Raw genomic sequence first — 21,906 nt, forward strand, 5'->3', positions numbered from 1 at the left:
GAGTGGTCCCCGGGCGAATGCCGAGCTGGGGGAGTCCCTGCCCTGGTCATTTAAAGGGTCGTCTCCAAACGCGAGTGACGCTGGCTTCTGACAAGTCTCAGCAAGTCCGAGTCCCAGCTGAGCTCTGGTCTAAGGGTTCACAGTCTGTGGATTTCTCCCCCGGGCGTGTTGTCAACACAGATCATGTAGTCCCCCTCGCCCCCTTTGCCGCCTATTTAAAAAGGGGGGGGGAAGCAATCGAGTCAGTTAAAAGATGCTGTTGCCTAGAATAAGCGTGTTCTGCAGGCTCTCTATGACGTGATGCACAGCGCAGCTCTGTTTATTAAACCACCGCTTTTGTGTGGGAGTTGGCCTTCCGAAAGGTATTTACTTGTAACGTTTTGTATTGTTTCTAAATGGTTACAAATAGGAAGGACGGCATCTGAAGTTACTGATGTAACCTTAGCTAAAATGTGGACCTGTAAAGGGCTTTGATTCAAAAGAGGACCAGAGAGAAAGTAGAGGAATACTAATTAAAATTTGAATTGAAATCAGATGATGTGAGTATTGCCTTAGTTCAAGAAGTCTAAATATGAATTAGTCTCTCTGCAGCTTTGTCCACTAAAATGACTGTGATTTGGAAATTCCATTTTTTGGAAATAGGGTCTATTATCAGTATACCACCTATATTCATACAAACTTAAATGACACTTTCTGATGAAGGCTGTAGAATACCAAATATTTTTTTCCCTGGATTTTAGCAATGGATACACACTCTATGCTCCTTATTTACAGATAATACCTTTTTAAAAATTTCTTTATAATGTTGCTTTGGAAACCTTACCAAAGAGAGAAAACAGTGTGAAAGTGTTGAATTAGCATTTACAGTTTCTGTGTTCAGGCTATAATAGGTCTTTTCTCATTTTGAGTAGAAGTGGGCCCCAATCATCGTGCCTGAATAGATTTGTTCTTTCTGGTGGTGTTTGTGTGCAGAATGCTGGTTCTTGCCCAGATCTAGAATTTCTAAAGATAGCCATGTAAACTGAAAGATGAAGAGCTATGTTTTAACTTGCACGCTGTTACAGTGCCTGTGGGATTGTGTGCAAGAAACCAGGAAGTTCTATATAGTTGTATTTCATGTTTAATATATCCAACCTCCAGGAAGACAAATTAGGAAGCAGCCCTTTTAGGAAACATGTTCACTTTGTGAAAGAATTAATAAACACAATTCTTTCAAATAGCTAGCTCCCATAATTAAACACTTTACAGGAGTAGAACTCCTGAGCAAAGTGTAGGGCACGTTAAAAAAAAAAAAAAAACCAAAACAGAGAGAGATACCTGAATTTTAATATTTCTGAATTCCCCAATAGTGTCAATGACAATTTTAAAAGAAGCCTTAGTACATTTTGGTGTAGTAAAGATATTTCTTTATAGTCAGTGCTTCTCCCAGAGAAGGGAGAGTAGAATGGGAACTTTCAATTTTCTGCAGCATCTCTTTACCTTATTGAAATATGCTTCAGAGCCAGGCTCGGTGGCTCAGCCTGTAATCCCGTGCCTTTGGGAGGCTGAGGTGAGTGAATTGCCTGAGCCCGCGGGTTCGAGACCCACCTGGGCAACTTGGCGAGACCTCATCTCTACAATAAATCAAAAATCAACCGGGCATGGTAGCGTGCGTCTGTAGTTCCAGCGACTTGGAAGACTGAGGTGGAAGGATCGCCAGAGCCCAGCAGGTTGAGGCTGCGGTGGCCGGGAGCGGCCACTGCACTCCAGTCTGGGCGACAGAGCGAGACTCCAACTCAAAAAAAAATAATAAATAAATAAATAAATAAAAGAAAAAAGAAAAAAAAGAAATATGCTTCAAAAAGCACACAGTGCTTTTGTAATTGTGGGGGAGGGGTGGTTTTTGTTTTTAAAGACAGGGTCTCACATTCTCACCCAGGGTGCAGTGAAGCAGCACCATCATGGTTCATTGCAGCCTGGAACTCCTGGGCTCAGGTGATCCTTCCGCCTCAGCCTCCCGAGTACCTGGGACTGCAAACATAAGCCACCACGCCAGGCTTGTGATGATCAGTACCATACTAAAAAAATCCAGGCAGGTTTTGTAAAAAATACAGAAGTGCAGAAGTGCAGTGGGAAATATACAATGAGTTCATTGATTTGCATATTTTTACTTTTCAACAAATTTTGCAGGTGGGTAGACACCGTGAGCCAATGACTGCTTGCATTTTGCATTTGTGGCAAATCATTCATTCTTTCACACCAGGATATTGATATAGCATTATAAATGTGTCTCTAACAAATTTGAAACATCTGATCAGAACAGTACTTTTCAGTACTCAAACATTGATTCATACGGTGATACAATACATACATCATCTTTCTGTGGTAGTACTGTCAACATTCGCTATGAATTTTCACTCTGAAAATGAATGTGTTGATATTACATACACACTGAGGAAACACATCAGAGATCTGAAACGACATCGTGGTGGGGGAAGCTTTTGCTGTCTCTTTCAAAGATGGTTATTAGGATTGTTGAGGGGAGAGGAATGTCACTTCTCATGTTGGTTTTTCCAGCCACACCTTCACACAGTGCCTGGGAGGCTAGTGCTGTGATTAGCATCCACATCTACTTTTCAACAAGGTCATTTGCTGGTGGCAGTCCTGCCCCCTGGAATCTGGGTTGGCCAAAATTTATTCAGTGTGGTTCAGTTTCTCATAGCTACAGATGAAAATTGAAATAATTGAATTAACCTAAATAGAAAGTGATGAAATATATTTAGTTTGATGATCACTCCACTGAACATCTGCGGTGCCTTTTTTTTCTTTAAATCAGTACCTGCTAGAAAAGAATTGTAATTAGTTTGTCATGTGACTAAGAATTGTTCATGCTAGGTAAGGTAGTATGTACCCATAAGCCCAGCTACTTGGGAGGATCACTTGAGACCATGAGTTTGAGGCTGCAGTGAGTTATGATCTTACCACTTTGCTCCTGCATGGGTGACAGTGAGACCCTGGCTCTAAAGTAACAAATAATTTTTTAAGGTGAATTTTCTGGAGAGTTGAAACTTAACCTTTTATAGGCCAAGAACACTGTTGTATAATAATAATGCTATCTAAAAGGATCTTCAGAGAACCAAGAACTCTTAAAAAGGCTCGAAGGAGTAGTAATTAAAGATAGCAACTCTAGAACCAGACTTTGCGGACTTAACCCTCATCTTGGCCACTCACTAGTGCTGGCACTGAACTAGAATACTTGGGTTCAAATCCTAGCACTTTCATCAGTTGGCTGGGCTAAAATAGAGATAAGACTGGGACCTGCCTCATAGACTAATGTAAGGATCAACCTAAGACACTGAATTCTTTTTCATGAATACTGTAGAACACCAAGTACCCTTTCTAAACTGTATTTATATTTACTATTATTACTTTTTGAGTTGAAGTCTCACTGTCCCCCAGGCTGGAGTGCAGTGGCATACTCGGCTACTGTAGCCTCGACCTGCGGGCTCAAGTGATCCTTCTGCCTCAGCCTCCCAAGCAGCCAGGACTACAGGTGCATGTCACCACAGCTGGCTCCTTTTTTATTTTATCTTAGAGATGAGGTTTCTCCGAGTTGCCCAGGCTGGTCTTGAACCCCTGGGCTTAGGCAATCCTCTCACCTCCACCTTTCAAAATGCTGGGAATACAGGAGTGAGCCATCGTGCCTGGCCTCTTTCTAAACTTTAGTGTCTATAGTCTAATTTGTGGTAGTTGGGATTGATGATATTATTTTACCATCATCCTGTTTTACAGATTAGGACTTGGTGTGGCCTAAACTTTCTAAATCTTCTTTGTGCTCCTCCTCCCCACCCCATTCCATACTTGATGCATGGAGAAGACTGTTTTAACAACATTATTCCATGTTTGTGCTATACATTGGTGCTTTTTCCAAGATGAGGAGTCTTCATGAATGTTTCAATGATAACAAGTCCCGCTGGATGTTCTCAAGGTCATTGTCACCTGTTTAATTTTCCCAGAAGTTAACTTGTGTGCAGTGGAAAGTGTGACGTAGTCATTGATCCTTTTCCTGCCGGTATCTGGATGAGGATAAATAAAGGGATGCGGTCTCAGAGCTCATCAGGAAGACCCCAGATGAGGCCTTTGTTGGATATGAGATTAGTAGAAAAGATCATGTCCTGTTCTTGTATTCCTGTCATGTGCCTGGTCGGTTAGCTAAGACAGAATAAGTACATCTTTTGAGTCTAGCCTCCAAATACAGGAGAAGAAATTTGGTTCTATAACAGCCATAACTATATTTCTTATTATATCAGTCTTGGTCAACCCTTTCTATGGAGTCTCACTGTGTTGCCCAGACTGGAGTGCAGTGGCCGCTCCCGGCCACCGCAGCCTCGACCTGCTGGGCTCCGGCAATCCTTCCGCCTCAGCCTTCCGAGTAGCCGGAATTACAGGCATGCGCTACCACGCCCGGCTGATTTTTTGATTGATTGTGGAGATGAGGTCTCGCTGCCCAGGCAGGTCTCGAACCCACAGGCTCAGGCAATCCACTCACCTCAGCCTCCCAAAGGCGCGGGATTACAGGCTGAGCCACCGAGCCCGGCAAGAATTGACTTTTTAAAAAGCCTTCTGTTGAGGCCCAGTGCAGTCGTTCATGCCCATGATCCCAACACTTTGGAGGCCAAGGCAGGAGGACTGATTGAATCCAGGAGTTCAAGACCAGCCTAGGCAGCATAGTAAGATCTTGTCTCAACAAAAAAATCAGCCAGGCGATGTGGCACATGCCTGTAGTCCCAGCGACTCAGGAGGCTGAGGTGGGAGAACCACTTGAGCCCAGGAGGTCGAGGCTGTGGTGAACCATGATTGTGCCACTGCACTCCAGCCTGGGCAACAGAGTGAGACCCCCAACTCGGAAAAAAAGTAATCTATCTATCCCCCACTTCCTCCTCCTGTCTCCCAATCTTTTCTTTCACTTCCTCTTTCCCTTCCCCCAACCTTCATTTCTGCTTTTATGGAATTACACAGGCATCTCATAACCTCTTTAGCTCAGCTGGAAATTGACAGTGGTAATCCAAGGGAGAACTGGGTCAAATTCTATTTTACGTAGAACTAGACTGAGGTAAAGTAATGAAGTGGGAGTCCTGAATGTCAGAGACTCCTTTCCAGGCCTCCTTTGGTTTCCCCATTCTTCTGTCCCCAGCCCCTTTGCCAGACTGGTAATGAGCATGATCTTTTTTTTGTTTTTGTTTTTGTTTTTGTTTTTGAGTTGGAGTCTCACTCTGTTGCCCAGGCTGGAGTGCAGTGGCATGCTCATGGCCACCACAGGCTTGACCTGCTAGGCTCATGGCCACCAGAGCCTTGATCCTTCCGCCTCAGCCTTCCAAGTAGCTGGAAGTACAGGCTTGCGCCACCACACCCAGCTAATTTTTTGATGTTTTGTAGAGATGAGGTCTCCCCAAGTTGCCCAGGCTGGTCTTGAACCTGTGGGTTCAGGTAATCCTCTCACCTCAACCTCCCAAAATGCTGGGATTACAGGCATGAGCCACCGCACTGGCACAAATGTGATCTTAATGCTGAGAGGTATTGCATAATGGGTCTCTAAGCCATCCCAAAGAATATTTGCTTTTTTTTTTTTTTTTTAAAGCATTCTATTTTAAAACACATAGTTTTTCACTCTAAAATAATATATTTTTAAAGGAAACTGGAAAGGAAGAATTTGGTCACTGAGGGTTCAAGGGAGAGAGAGGAGAGAGTGGTGTCCAAATGGCCACTAAATTTGACTGTGGGGACGGACTTATAATCATGAGAATTACATGAACCCTTTGGGAGAGACCCTTGCCACACCTACAGGAAATATTCTATTTCTCAAGCATTCATAGCCACTTTCTTGGAATTGTAGACTATTGTTTTATAATCGTTTGAGATGAAAACTATATATCTGGTATAGCAATAAAACCAGAATAACATAATTTATATAACTCTTGTGTTTTGAAGCCCATGTGCTATCAACCTGGCCTCATTTTAAAAAATGAAAACTAACCCACCCACATGCTGCTAATATGTTTGTAAGATCAAGTCCTAGATATGGAATTGCTGAGACTTTTTTCTCCTTACAAATAACATAATATATACATATTATACACTCTGCTTCCCACCAACCACATATCTTAGCTTTCAAAGTCCAGCCTTATAGAACTGCTCCATTCTGTGTAAAGACTGCTTGCTATTCTAATTATATGATCATACTGAACTTGACTGAAACAGACCTCTATTGATGAGTACTTTAGGTTGTTTTCAATCTTGTACTATTAGAAACAATGTTGCAGTGACTGTCCTTTTACATATGACATTTCTCAAATGTGATATATCTGTAAGTTAACACTTAGGATGGGATTGTTGAATTCAAAGCGTATGTTAATTTTTTTATTTTGATCAATACTGCAAATTACCATCTCTAGAGCTGGTAGTAATTCACACTCCATATATATATGGATGTATATATATGCTTTGTACTCTTGATTTTTTTCCCCTTACACTTCAAAATACGCCCATCAACAATGTATAAGCAATGATTGACTGTTTCTCTACCCTCCTCTCCAATACAACCTGTTATCACACTTCTTGATCTTAAGCAATCTTTTTGGAGAAAAATGGTATCTTAGTGGAGTTAATTTGCAGTTGTTTTATTGTGAGTGTTAAGCATTTTTCAGCCATTTGTATTTTATTTTCTTTGCACTGTTCATATCCTTTGTTTTCTGTAGATTGTTGGGATTTATTTTAGGACTCTTTATTGTTTTCAATTAGCCCTTTGTTGTTTGAGTTGCAAGTATATCTCCCAATTCTGTGTTTACTTTTGACTTTGTATAGATGTATTTTTCTCATGTGAAAACTTTATTTTTATGTTATTAAATGTATCCATCTTATATGTCATGACTTTTGGCTTTTGTGGCATTCTGAGGTCTGCTCCACTCTGCTTTTTCTTTGTTTTTTTACATTTAACTCTGATTTGTTGTGAGGTAAAGCATGGTTTAGGGCTCCAACTCTACTGTGTTGAGTGGCCATCTGGCTGTCCCAAGACCACTTGTTGAATAATTCATTTCTCCTCTATTTGAAATGATACCTTTACATATACCATAAAACTGCAAGTCTTTTAATTCTAGAATAGTAATAAACCTCTGACACAGGTATTTTCCTAAAATATATTTTGTTTAAATAAGGTAGTTTTCAAAGATTAAATAAATGAGAAAGGATAAATGTTGGTTTTAGCATTACAGTTTTGTCCAGTATATTTTGTCTAAAATGTATATAATTGGAACAGAAACTCAGCAGTTAGAAAAGTTGAGTCATCATTTTGTTTAGATGCCTGCATTTTTGCCTGCGCCCAGCCTGGGAAACTTAGCAGACCTTGTCTGTACAATAAATCAAAAAATTAGTTGGGCAGGTAGTGCATGCCTATAGTTCCAGCTACTCGGAAGGCTAAGGTAGAAAGATCACCTGAGCCCAGCAAGTCGAGGCTGTGGTGGCCATGAGCATTTCACTGCACTCCACTTTTGTTTTCTTCCACTTTTGTCTTACCTGCTTAATTTTTTTTTTTTTTTTTTTTTGAGTTGGAGTCTCACTCTGTCTCCCAGACTGGAGTGCAGAGGCCGCTTCCAGCCACCGCAGCATTGACCTGCTGGGCTCCGGCGATCCTTCCGCCTTCCAAGTAGCTGGAACTACAGGCGCACACTACCACACCGGCTGATTTTTTTAATTTATTGTAGAGATGAGGTCTCGCCAAGTTGCCCAGGCGGGTCTCGAACCTGCGGGCTCAGGCAATCCACTCACCTCAGCTCCCAAAGGCACGGGATTACAGGCTGAGCCACCAAGCCCGGCTTGCTTAATTTTAAGAATCCATGATGCTCACAAGGTTGTCATTTGCTTGGACCTGATTTCTTGAATTGCTGCCACGTGTCCTTCTCTTTGTGCACCCACTCACTCTGGGCAACAAAGTGAGACTCTGACTCAAAAAACAAAAAAAATGCCTGCATTTGTGCCAAGATGATGTATTGAATAACGGGAATCTTTTTCCTTCTGGCATTTATCACAGGATATTAAAAGTGGGACCCATACATGGCCAGACCTGTGAATTAAGTGCCTCCTCTAATGAAGGGTATAATATAGAAACATTCAGAGTCAGGGTAGATTAACTAGGGAGAAGTCTCTGTCATCCAGTATAAGATTATTTGATTTATAAATAATTGTATGAATTCAGTTGGGAAATACAGCCTACTTTGAATCTCAGTTTTGTTTTCTTCCACTTTTGTCTGCTAATTTTTAAGAATCCATGATGCTCAAAAGGTTGTCATTTGCTTGGACCTGATTTCTTGAATTGCTGTCTCGTGTCCTCCTCTCTGTGCACCGTCCACCCTGTACCACACATACACCTTTTTTCTTTAAAAGGAACATGTCAGCCTGGCCGAGTGCGGTGGCTCACGCCTATAAATAATCCCAGCACTTTGGGAGACCGAGGTGAGAGGATTATCTGAGCCCACGGGTTTGAGACCAGCCTGGGCAACTTGGCGAGACCTCATCTCTACAATAAATAAATAAATAACTAGCCAGGCATGGTGGCGCATGCCCGTAGTTCCAGGTACTTGGAAGGTGGAAGAATCGCCCGAGCCCAGCAGTTTGAGGCTGTGATGGCCGTGAGGGTGCCACTGCACTCCAACCTGGGCAACAGAATGAGACTCTAACTCAAAAAAAAAAAAAAAAAGGAAAGCGTCTGGTTTATATCATGAAAAACCTTTGGAAGCAGTAGGAAGAGGGTGGAAATAATAATTACATGTAATTATATAAGCAAAGGTTAATTTTAATTGTGTAAACTTAAAAAAAAATTTAATGAGGCTAGAATGATAGAACCTAGGCCTCAAAACAACAAAAACAGTTATATTATTATTATATTATGGTTTTATTTCTATAAGCATGTTTTATTGGGGATAGGAGGCCACAGGAAGCCCTAACAGTTGATTTTTCATTTTTTGTTGACCGTTCTACACTGTCACATAAAAAAATCCAGGATTCTAGACTCACTGTATCAAAAGGCAGAAAAATATTTACTTCTCCTTTGAACGTCTCTAAAATATAAGCAAGATTGATGATACCCTGTACATTAACACATGTATGACAGACTTACAAAATGAGTTTCTCTAAAATTGTTTTATCCAGCCAGAGAGAAGACATGTCCTGAGTACTTTCTCTCCTGGGCATGTGACTAGTTTTTGTTTTTTGTAACATTTCTGTTCTAACCGTGAGGCGTGATTGTAGATGTAATAAGAATTACACTTTCTCCAGCTGGAGACATCGAGGTGGAGGTGGGGCCTTTCCATTTCCTGACAAGCAGCACAGGGATTGGTATTTTGGGTGGTTGAATTTTAGATGTGCAAACACGTTGGTCTTATTTTGTATCACTGACAATCCACAGGGTTGGCTGCTATGTGCTGAACTTTCTGTTCTAGACTCTTTGCCAAGTACTCTATGCAAAACTCTGGTTTTAGTGAAACAGGTTTTATTGTTTTTAGTCAGAGTCATATTATAAGCTGTTGTCAGCTCTGTGATGCAAACAGAGGCGTTGGTATGTATATATAGCCATGCACACAAGCCACCAAAACAAGCCAGTCTCTGTTCCCCTGCTGAGTTCTCCCTCCGTTCCTGTTGTTTACTGCTGAAGACCTGAGATGGTGTAATTTTCTTTTCTAGGAACTTGGAATTAGAATTCCTCGACCACTAGGACACGGACCAAGCAGATTCATCCCAGAAAAAGAGGTATGCTGTTTGTGAAAGTACACAGTGAACTGCCCGCTTTTAAGGAAAGGCTTTCATGACCCACATCTTGGCATCTGCAGCGCTGCTGGTCGACAACATGTTTTACGCAGAGTTGATTGCAGTTAATCATGCTTTGGCAGTGAGTCTTGGGACCGCGAAGCTCTTGTGGTCATGTTGATTTCTAGTATTTCATGATGTTGTTTTAACACCCACATTTAACCAAGTAAAGCCAAGACTTGTTTTTGACCAGCAAGACTCCAGATGGAGTCTCATATTTAGATGTTGCTTAGGTATGCTCACAGAGTCTCTTCGTCTTCACCGTCCCCACAGGCTGGGATCGATGCTAGATTGGATCTTTCATTTTATATATGTGGGAGCATCTGTGCTTTGTTTTCATAAGGATTGTTTGCTATTAGTTCATTTTGGTTCTCCTTCCATTGAGGGAGAGTAAGTGGTTTTGTAGGGAAGGGTTTTAGTGTCTGTTTGCAAGCCCTGCAAGTCCGATCATCTCAATCTGCTTCTATCTGGATTCTAGCCCAGTCTGCAGCAGCCTCTCTAGCCGGCCTTCAAGACTCAGCTTTTGTTACTTCTCCCAGTACATAATACGTGGCTGTTTATTCTTATATAGCTTGCTACCTGTTGAGTTAAAATGTGTCACCGCTCTCTCTCTTTTTTATTATTTTAATTATTGTTTTTTATCTGTAAAGACGAGGTCTTGCTACATTGCCCAGGCTGGTCTTGAACTTCTGGGTTCAAGCAATCCTACCACTTCGGCCTCTCAAAGTGCTGGGATTACAGGTTTGAGCCATTGTTCCCGACCACACACCCCCCCCCTTTATTTTTATGTATTTATTTTAAAGATGTGGGGAACAATTCAGGGTTGGGTATACAAATGTTCATTATGCTGGGCACAGTGGCTCAAGCCTGTAATCTCAGCATTTTGGGGGGCTGAGGCAAGAGGATTGCCTAAGCTCTGGGGCTCGAGACCAGCCTGGGCAACTTGGTGAGACCTCGTATCTACAATAAAATAAAAAAATAAGCCAGGCTTGGTAGCACGTGCCTGTAGTTCCGACTACTTGGAAGGCTAAGGTGGAAGTATTGCTTGAGCCCAGCAGGTCGAGACTGCAGTGGCTATGAGCATGCCACTACACTCTAGACTGAGTGACTGAGTGAGACTCTGACTCAAAAAAAAAAAAAAAAGTTCATTATGCAGGCATGTTGATGAGGTGTGCCCTCTCTCCCCTGGCAGTTTTCCATTACTGCCAATCCCACCACCCCTCCCCTGGCAGTTTCCCACTACTGCCAATCCCTTTCTTATAGTATTATACTAATTGTTCAAGGTCTGCTTATGAGTGAGAACATGTGGTACTCAGTTCTATGTTTCTGTGATGGATCACTCAGTATTATAGACTCTAAATCCATCCAGGTTGCTGCGAAGTTCATAATTTTGTCCTTTATAGCAGCATAATAGTCCATTGTGTATATGTACCACATATTTTTTATCCAGTTCTCTTTCGGTGGGCAGCATGGTTGGTTCCATGTTGTTGCTATTGTGAATAATGCTGCAGTAAACATGCATGTACAGGTATCTTTTTCATAGAGTGATTTGAGTTCCTCCACACACCCCTCTCTCTTAAGCCAGATTTAATCTGCTTCTAAATGACACTTGGAATGAGCCCATATATACCTTCTTTCCTTAACGCCAATTTACAATGTAATCCACGGTTTTTCTCTCCTTTGTACAGATTCTTCAGGTGGGGAGTGAAGATGCCCGAATGCACACTTTATTTGAAGAGTCTTTTGCTGCTTTGGGTCGTTTGGATAACATTACGTTAGTGATGGTTTTCCACCCTCAGTACTTGGAAAGTTTCTTAAAAACTCAACACTATTTGCTGCAAATGGATGGGCCATTACCCCTGCATTATCGGCACTACATTGGAATAATGGTTTGTAAATGTTCAGTGGAATCTTGTTTCTGCTTGTTTTTATTAATCTCTTTAAGAGAGAGTTCATGCTCTAGACATGGGGATAAATACTTACAGTCTGATTTGTGATAGGATTTCTGCTTAGGCAGTCTCCATTTTTCCTCTTTTTAAATAAGCAGGCTCTCAAGTATAACAGAAAAAGAAGGCAAGTATTTATACAATGCTGGGAAATATTCTCTATTAAATAAGAAAATAAAGTAGAACACAAGTTCTGTTTCATTATTTCAAATGGTTTGATTGAAGCGGTGCTTCCTGTTCATTTCGTAAATAAGATTCCATTATTTTATTGTTGGCTCCCTAATTGAAGCTGCTTTTTAATCTGAGGTTCTGAGAGTTGGTATATAGATACAATCTCTAAAGTTCAAATACTTTTATCAGATATTTTGTTTATTCTTGGAATATTTCTAAGGTGTTTTCTATGGTGTATCTGAATTTTTTTTTTTTTTTAAGAGATGGAGGTCTTGCTATGTTGCCCAGGCTGGTCTCAAACTCCTGTGCTCAGGTGATCCTCCCACCTGGGCCTTGCAAAGTGCTGGATTACAGGCATGAACCCACCACGTCCAGTCTGAATTTCTTAAATGTTTATATGAAAACTATATTTCTGTAGGTATGCAAAACTTGATGAAAGCATACTAATAAAAAAAACATAATTAACTGTTTTACACAACTAAAGAAACAGGATTTGTATTTAGTTCAAGGTTTTCATGCTTTTAATTGGAATAATGTTTTTGACTTCTTTTAAGGCTGCAGCAAGACATCAGTGTTCCTACTTAGTGAACCTACATGTCAATGATTTCCTTCATGTTGGTGGAGATCCCAAGTGGCTCAACGGTTTAGAGAATGCACCTCAAAAACTACAGAATTTAGGAGAACTCAACAAAGTGTTAGCCCACAGACCTTGGCTTATTACCAAAGAACACATTGAGGTAAGTAGTGAAGTCGTACAGCTTAGGAGTCAGTTCAGACTTGATTTTTTTAGAGAAGTTTGAAGTTTACAGAAAAATTGCACAGAAAGTACAGGGAGTTCCTCTTTTCTATCTCCTCAGCCCCTTTCCACAGACACACAGTTTCTCCTGTTTGTTATTAACGTCTAGCATTTGTGTGGTATATTTGTTGTAAGTAAGGGGCCAGTATTGATATATTACTATTAACTAAAGCCCTAGCTCACAGTGGATTCGCTCTTGGCATTGTACAGTTCTGTGGATTTATAACAGACATATAGTATCATGCATCCATCATCAGAGCATCATACAGAATAGTTAATAGTCAGTACTCTAAAAATGCCGTGTTTCACCTTTTCCTCCCTGTCCCCTTTCCCCACACCCCTGCAACCCGTGATGTTTTTGTGGTCTTTATAGTTTTCTCTTTTTGAGAATGTCATATAGTTGAAATCCTATAGTATGTAGCCTTATCAGGTTGACTTCTTTTATTTAGCAGTATCCAATTACGGTTCCTCTCTATCTTTTCATGACTTGATAGTTTCTTTCTTTCTTTCTTTTGAGTTAGAGTCTCTCTGTTGCCCAGGCTGGAGTGCAGTGGCACGCTCATGGCTCACTGCAGTCTTGACCTCTTGATCTCAATCTATCCTTCTGCCTCAGCCTCCCAAGTAGCTGGGACTACAAGCACACAGGACCACACCTGGCTAATTTTTTTATTTTTCTATAGAGAGGAGGCCTTGCTATGTTGCCCAGGCCAGTCTTGAACTCCTGGTCTCAAGCAATCCTCTCACCTTGGCCTCCCATAGTGAGCCACCGCACCTGGCCCAGTTTATTTCTCTTTATTGCTGAATAATTCTCCATTATATGGATATACTGTAGTTTGTTTATTCATTCACCTATTGAAGAACATCTTGGTTACTGCCAATTTGGGCCAATTATGAATAAAGTTTCTATCAACATTCAGGCGCAGTTTTTTTCTAGATAAAAGTCTTTGGCTCATTTGGGCAAATAACTAGGAATGAGATTGCTGAGTCTTATGGTTAAGCCTATGTTTACCTCTGTAAGAAGCTGTGAAACTGTCTCGCAACGTGGCAGTATCTGCATTGTTGGCTGCAATAAAGGAGCATTCGTATTGCTCCACATCTCTGCCAGCATTGGTATTAGTGATCTGAATTTTGGCCATTTTAATAGGTGTGGAGTAGCATCTCACCTCTTTGTCTTTTAAATGCTATGTTAAAGTAGTTCATTCTGGTTCTATTTATTAACAGAGGTAATAGAGTAAAGGTAGATTGGTGGCCTCTAAAATGTCTACCATGCAGTAGCAATTATTATTATTATTATTTTTGAGTTGGAGTCTCACTCTGTCGCCTAGGCTGGAGTGCAGTGGCACACTCATGGCCACTGCAGCCTCGACCTGCTTAGCTCAGGCAATCCTTCCGCCTCAGCCTTCCAAGTAACTGGAACTACAGGTGTGCGCCATCACACCCAGCTAATTTTTTTGATTTATCGTAGAGCCAACGTCTTGCCAAGTTGCCCAGGCTGATCTCGAACCCCTGGGCTTGGGCAGTCCTCTCGCCTCAGCCTCTCAAAGTGCTGGGATTACAGGCTTGCGCACCGTCCCGGCTTTTTTTTTTGAGTCGGAGTCACACTCTGTTGCCCAGGCTGGAGTGCAGTGGCATGCTCACTGTCACCACAGCCTCGACCTGCTGGGCTCAGGTGATTCTTCTGTCTCAGCCTTCCAAGTAGCTGAAACCACAGGCAAGTGCCACCATGTCTGGCTGATTTTTTTATTTATTGTAGAGACGAGGTCTTGCCAAGTTGCCCAGGCTGGTCTTGAATCCCTAGGCTTAAGCAATCCTCTTGTCTCTACCTCCCAAAGTGCCGGGATTACAGGCTTGAGCCACTGCGCCCAGTCAGTAACAATTCTTAAAAACCTGTCTTTTTGATCTTGTCTATTTTATAGAACACTTTAGATATTGTTATATAATTGAAGAGATTATGAAGAAGATGTAAGATTTGAATATTAGTACCATGTCTTATATTGTCAATTAAGGAAAAATTATACAAGATTATAAATTAGATGATGAAGCAGAAGGGACACAGAATTGAATTTGAGGAGCTGTGGAATTTATGTATAACTTTTAAAATAAATATAATTTGATGATTTAGGAATATTTGGAGTCACACGGTGTTCAAGCCACTTATCTTAAAGATTCTTTGAGGATACCTAATAATAAACAAAACACAGAAATTTAACATAGTAGCTTCAACTATAAACACAAATTTATTACATTTGGTTTCAGTCTCTGAACTAACACCACAGTAATTCATTCATAATCCAGCATCTGAAATACAGCAACAATTGCTTTTAGGCAAAATGTATTCTATTTACATTTTTAAATCAATATTTCAGAAAATCAAAGTAATAATGAATGTATCATTAAAAGTTTATGTTAAGATCTACTTGTGATCCATTTTCATAAAAGTTAGCAAATCCTAGGCTCTACATGTTTCCAGGGGCATTTTCTCACTAGGCTTTATATGGTGGCTAATCCTGTTGTCAATAGATTAAATACTAAGATGAACTATATACTTTTACCACATCCCAATACAAAAATATATTTTCTTTCTTTTTCCCTAAGGGACTTTTAAAAGCTGAAGAGCACAGCTGGTCCCTTGCAGAGCTAGTACATGCAGTAGTTTTACTCACACACTATCATTCTCTTGCCTCGTTCGCATTTGGCTGTGGAATCAGTCCAGAAATTCATTGTGATGGTGGCCACACGTTCAGACCTCCTTCTGTCAGTAACTGCTGCATCTGTGACATTACAAATGGCAATCACAGCGTGGAGGAAACTCAGGTCAACTCAGCAGGAAATGTTTCTGTAAGTATCCAGTATTTGTTATGGGATTGTCATACAACTAATCACAGTAATTGCCATTATGTTATTTCTTCATTTGGCTTCATAGAAAATCTACCCTGTTGGCCTGGCGCAGTGGCTCATGCCTATAATCCTGGCTCTTTGGAAGGCAGAGGTGAGAGGACTGCCTGAGCCCCAGGGGTTTGAGACCAGCTTGGGCAACTTGGCGACAGACCTCGTCTCTACAATGAATTTAAAAAAAAAATTAGCTGGGTGTGGTGGTGCATGCCTGTAGTTCCAGCTACTTGGAAGCCTGAGGTGGAAGGATCACGTGAGCCCAGCAAGTCGAGGCTGCAGTAGCTGTGAGTGTGCCACTGCGCTCTAGCCTGGGCATCAGAGTAAGACTGACTCAAAAAAGAAAATCCACCATGTTAAGTCCATAGAAATATTGGGCCCCCTATATCAGTTTATTCAGTAAGGATTTATTGATTGCCTCCAAATATGCCCATTACTAGTCTGGATGCTATACAAAATTATGCAAATGGCATATACAAAATGACAAGATCCTCTAGGAGTTTACACTCAAATAATTTTAAGATCAGAAACCAATAACACGTGCCCCGGCAAGGCCATAATATTGTATAGCTACTACAGTGAAATGAAGAAAGGCTGGGAACAGTATGGCCTGATGGTGGGGACGTCCTGGTGCTGATCACACCCTTTTCTTCCTTTCCACACTAAAGAAACAGGCTAACCTCTTAATTTTTCATCTTGTAGAAGATTTAATCTAGAAATTCCTCCCTTTAAAATTCTTTTTTGCTGGGCTCAGTGGCTCAGCCTGTAATCCTGCGCCTTTGGGAGGCTGAGGTGAGTGGATTGCCTGAGCCCGCAGGTTCGAGACCCGCCTGGGCAGCGAGACCTCATCTCTACAATAAATCAAAAAATCAGCTGGGCGTGGTAGCACATGCCTGTAATTCCGGCTACTCGGAAGGCTGAGGCGGAAGGATCGCCGGAGCCCAGCAGGTCGAGGCTGCGGTGGCCGGGAGCGGCCACTGCACTCCAGTCTGGGCAACAAAGTGAGATTCCAACTCAAAAAAAAAAAAAAAAAATTCTTTTTCATGTTTTAACTTTGTACCAGTATAGAAGGTGATGTCAGTGACTATAAATTTGTTAAAATGCTTTTACCTCTATTTCTTCTCTGGCTTTTATGTTTTCTTAGTTTTGTTAATCCTTTGAAACAGATCAGTACAAGTTCAATTTTCTATAAGCAAATTTTCTACAAGCAAATTCCTGTATATAATGACCAAACTGCTCTTATGCATTCTTTTGCTGTAGCAAAAAAGCAAGGGTTTATATTATACTTCAAAAGAGAAATCAGAGAAATAGCGTCATAGCCGTCTGAACACTGCATACATTTTCTGAGCCATATTATTCTTATGAACAGATTTAGACAGGTTGAATTGCCTTTAACTGATATATTTGACTTTGGGCAAGTTGTAGAACCTCAGTTCTTTCATGTCCAAATAAAGGTAAAACACAAAGCTTTTGTGAGGGAGAAATGAAATGTCTCTAAAGAGGTAAAATACCTGGTATAGCACTTAGCATTTATAAGGTGCTAAATAAGAGATAGTATTTACATATGGTGAAATTATCACCATATGTAATTAGCAGGCCTGGGACTACAGGCTTGAGCCACCATGCCTGGAAAAGAGAGTAAGAAAGGTATTTTCCCGAGGTTGATCACAGAACAGTGCTGACACTGCCAAAGGCCATCAGTCTCACCCTCCTGTGTGCTGTCTAGATTCAGGATATAGTCCTGCATATTGTTTATCAAATCTCAGAGGTTATGAGAGGACCCAAGAGAGACTGTATTGGTTGCTACAATGCTAGGAGATGTGTCCTTCCTACCAATAATTTAGTACAGGCTAAAGAAAAATATTTGATTGGGTGGGCACGGTAGCTCACCCCTGTAATCCTAGCACTTCTGGAGGTGGAGGCCAGACGATTGCCTGAGCCCACAGGTTCGAGAAAGCTTGATATAAAAAGCCCGGGCAATTTGGCCAGATCTCGTCTCTACAATAAATCAAAAAATTAGCCGGGCGTGGTGGCATGTGCCTGTAGTTCCAGCTACTTGGAAGGCTGAGGCGGAAGGATCACCTGAGCCCAAAGGTCGAGGCTGCAGCAGCCATTATAGCCTGAGTTAGAGTGAGACTCTAACTCTTAAAAAAAAGAAAAGAAATAATACTTGATTGTTTCTGGTTATCCTTCTATTAAAGAGAGAAGGTAGTGAAAGTATAGAATTTGTATTTCTCTAGTAGGTAGTCTCCTGTATTTCCAGAAAAGTTGGATGCTTTTAGAATGGTTATAGCCCACACTGATGACACGTGACAATGAGCTAATATAGCTAATTCTTCAGGTATATATCTGATACCTGACTCAGCCCTTCTGATACAAATGATACAAAGCAAACACAAAAGATTTTTCTATACAGTATCATCATTTTAATACTAAAGTGAAATGCTTTAATTTTTTTTTAACCCAAACAGCTCTAGCAGGTCAGTCAAGAAACAATAGAAACATTCTTTCTTTCCTTCCCCTCTTATTTCAATATAATTTATCGAGAATTCTCTTTCCTAAGAATATTTAAAATTTGGTCAGTTTATCTTAGAGGAAGATGAGTAGACAAAATAGATACATTCATATAAATGAGGGATAATTTGAGTTGATAGAGATTTTTTTATAAAAAGCTTGATTCTAGTAAGCAACCCAAGCCTTTTCAACCTTTTTGTTTGTTTGGTTACTGATCCTGTCTCAGGAATAATTATGGAAACGTATGCATCAGAAGAATCTTTAATACAATCATACAAACACTTCTCATCATGAAATTATTAGAGAAAAGGCTTAGTGCAAAAGTATTTTGGTGTAACTACTTGGATCGTATGGAAATATAAAGCACAAGAAATAGAAATTATCTCTTGATATAAAGATTATGCTTACAGTCATTCTGCAACAAATATTTCTTAAATATGTACCAGGTACTGTGCTAGGATCTGGGTATATACAAGTAAACTAAACTCAACAGACAGGCCCCCTACCCCTGTGAAGGTTTGGTCTGAGAAGGAAGCAGGCATTAAATCAATATCACGTAACTCATTATAAATGGGTTGGTACTCTGAAGGAGTTGTGTGAGAGTAGCTGGGGCTTGGGTGATAGGAGATGGGTGCTTAGGAGAAGCATGTCAGCTGATCCCCAAAAAATCCATGGGTGGAAGTCAGGAAAAGAATGGAAGACAAGAGGTCTTAAAAAACATTCATGGGCCAGGCACGGTGGCTCTAGCCTGTAATCCCAGCACTTTGAGAGACTGAGGCGAGAGGATTGCCTCAGCCCAGGGGTTCAAGACCAGCCTGGACAACTTGGTGAGAACTCATCTCTACAATAAATCAAAAAATGAGCTGGGTATGGTGGCATGTGCCTGTAGTTTCAGCTACTTGGAAGGCTGAGGCAGGAGGTGGCTGTGGGTATGCCACTGCATTCCAGCCTGGGCGACAGACAGAGTGAGACTCCAACTCAAAAAAAAAAAAGAAATTCGTGGAGGCTGGGTGTAGTGGCTCATGCCTGTGATCCCAGCACTTTGGGAGGCCTAGACAGGAGGATCACTTGAGCCCAAAAGTTGGAGACAGCCTGGCAACATAGTGGGACTCCATCTCTATAATTTTTTTTAAAATTCCTGGCAAGAGATATGAAATATATAAGGGAAAACATTAATTTTGTATTTGAACACTTAGATTTGAGATTTTAAGACTTCTGAATATATCCATTTTATAAGATATAACTGCCATAGATGTGATCCCATGTTCATAGTAAGGGTGCAGTGGGCATAGAAGTGTAAGTGGTTTGACCAGTTCAAGACCACTGGCCAGTACTTATGTGCCAGATCCATTACTATGGGATGTGATGTGATGTGCTATAGTAATCCCAGCAAGTGACAGCTGCCAGACCCATTTGCAGAAGTCAGAGGCCAACACCAGCCAAGTAAGGAAATGTTTCATGTTTAACTAGTAAATTGTATATAGAGCTGATTACTAAAGATGATAGATATATGTTGACAGTATGCCCAGTGTACACAGCTGAGGCAAAACCACTTATATTGTGTATTTGTTTAACAGATTGAACAAGCAGAAATTAATTCTTAGATATTCCATTCTGTTTTTTGAGTGTTTTTTTTTTTTTGGAGTCAGAGTCTCACTCTCACCTAGGCTGGAATGCAGTATCATGATCATGGCCACTGCAGCCTCAACCTGCTGGGCTCAGGTGTTCCCTCTATCTCAACCTTCCAAATAGCTGGAATTACAGGCACACGCCACCATGTCTAGTTAATTTTTCTTGGTTTATTGTAGAGACGGGGTCTCGCCAAATTGCCTAGGCTGGTCTTGAACCCCTGGGCTCAAGCAATCCTCTCACTTCCACCTCCCAAAGTGCTGGGATTACAGGCATGAGCCACTACACCCAGCTTCAGTTCTGTTTTAAATTGACCAGCAGTGTTAGATTTTGATTTTTAAAACAGAATAAATAGTAATGACATTATTACTAATTTTATAAGGTAAAACATTAGAATGTGTTCTTAAAATTATTTTTCTCCTATAATTCAAAATATGCTTGTCTGTATATCCAATACACCAAAATAACTTAGTTTTTGACTCATTTGTATAAAATTAAAAAAAATTTTTTTGAGTCAGAATCTCACTCTGTCGCCCAGGCTAAGAGTGCAGTGCACAGTCACGGCCACTGCAGCCTGGACCTGCTGGACTCAGGTGATCCTCCCACCATACGCCACCATAATTGATTAATTTTTTAATTTATTGTGGAGACGAGGTCTTGCCAAATTACCCAGGCTGGTCTCAAACCCCAGGACTCAAGCAATACTCTTATCTCTGCCTCCCAAAGTACTGGGATTACAGGCGTGAGCCACCACACCTGGCTAAAATTATTAAGAATCTACTTTTCCTGTATTCTGTTAAGATACAAATTCTTATGAGACAGGCTTAATAAAAGACAATTCATTAATATTCTGCATCTGCCATATGTGATGTTTACTGTGTTTTCTCTTCAGGTGAGTGATTCCTTCTTTGAGGTCGAAGCCCTCATGGAAAAGATGAGGCAGTTACAGGAATGTCGCGATGAAGAGGAGGCGAGTCAGGAAGAGATGACTTCCCGTTTCGAAATGGAAAAGAGGGAAAGCATGTTCGTCTTCTCTTCAGGTAAGAACAGCCTCACCTGTGTGATACAATTTCCTTTGTCAACTCAGCTCTTTTTTTGAGTCAGTCTCATTGTGTTGCCCAGGCTGAGTGCAGTGGCACTCTCATGGCCACTTAGCCTTGCCCTGCTGGGCTCAGGCGATCCTTCTACCTCAGCCTTCCAAGTTGCTAGAACCACAGGCCTGCACCGCCAAACCTGGCTAATTTTTTAATTTACTGTAGATACGAAGTCATTGCCAAGTTGCCCAGGTTGGTCTTGAACCCCTGGACTCAGGTAATCCTCTCACCTCCACCTCTCAAAATGCTGAGATAACAGGTGTGAGCCACTGTGCCCAACTTTTTTCCTTTTTTTTTTTTTTTTTTTAAATAGATACAAGGTCTTACTATGTTGCCCAGGCTGGTCTCAAACTCCTGGGCTCAAGCAATCCTCCTGCCTCGATCTCCCAAAGTGCTGGGATGACAGGTGTAAGTCACTTAATGTAGGTGTGTCCCCTTTTGTTGTTCTTTTTTTTTTAACAGGGTCTCACTCTGTTGCCCAGGCTGGAGTGCAGTGGTGCCTTCATAGCTACTGCAGCCTCAACCTCCTGGGCTCAAGAGAGTCTACCACCTCAGCCTCCCAAGTAGCTGGGACTACAGTCACATGCCACTACACCCAGCTAATTTTTTTATATTTCGTAGAGATAGAGTCTCATTATGTTGACCTGGCTTCTCCTCTTTAAGTTCATAAAGTCCTGAGATTGCTTCCAGCTTTTAAATTCTATGATTTGACAGGTACAGTGGCATGTGCCTGTGGGCTGAGGTGGGAGGATGGCCTTGAGGCCATGAGTTCCAGATGAGCCTGGGCAACGTAGCAAGAGCCTCATCTCTCAAAAAACAAATACAGCCGGGCTCGGTGGCTCAGCCTGTAATCCCACGCCTTTGGGAGGCTGAGGTGAGTGGATTACCTGAGCCCCTGGGTTCGAGACCCGCCTAGGCAGGTGAGACCTCATCTCTACAATAAATCAAAAAAAATTAGCTGGGCGTGGTAGTATGCGCCTGTAGTTCCAGCTACTTGGAAGGCTGAGGCGGAAGGATCGCCGGCGCCCAGCAG

General features: G+C 41.3%; 1 protein-coding gene across 2 annotated transcripts in view; it reads left to right on the top strand.

The window, feature by feature from the left end:
- Positions 1 to 21,906, top strand: part of SESN1 (sestrin 1) — a 128,439-nt gene that overhangs the window by 97,597 nt on the left and 8,936 nt on the right. The window contains exons 2-6 of one of the 2 annotated variants that reach the window (XM_008051993.1): positions 9,712 to 9,777; positions 11,523 to 11,723; positions 12,506 to 12,688; positions 15,343 to 15,585; positions 20,672 to 20,819. In XM_008051993.1, the coding sequence (XP_008050184.1) occupies positions 9,712 to 9,777; positions 11,523 to 11,723; positions 12,506 to 12,688; positions 15,343 to 15,585; positions 20,672 to 20,819 (841 nt within the window). The remainder of the gene's footprint in view (positions 1 to 9,711; positions 9,778 to 11,522; positions 11,724 to 12,505; positions 12,689 to 15,342; positions 15,586 to 20,671; positions 20,820 to 21,906) is intronic. The other variant, XM_008051994.2, reaches the window with a different exon arrangement.

The sequence above is a fragment of the Carlito syrichta genome, unplaced genomic scaffold (assembly GCF_000164805.1).
Source record: "Carlito syrichta isolate Samal-C Ts95f unplaced genomic scaffold, Tarsius_syrichta-2.0.1 Scaffold251499, whole genome shotgun sequence".
In the NCBI taxonomy this organism is placed as follows: Eukaryota; Metazoa; Chordata; class Mammalia; order Primates; family Tarsiidae; genus Carlito; species Carlito syrichta.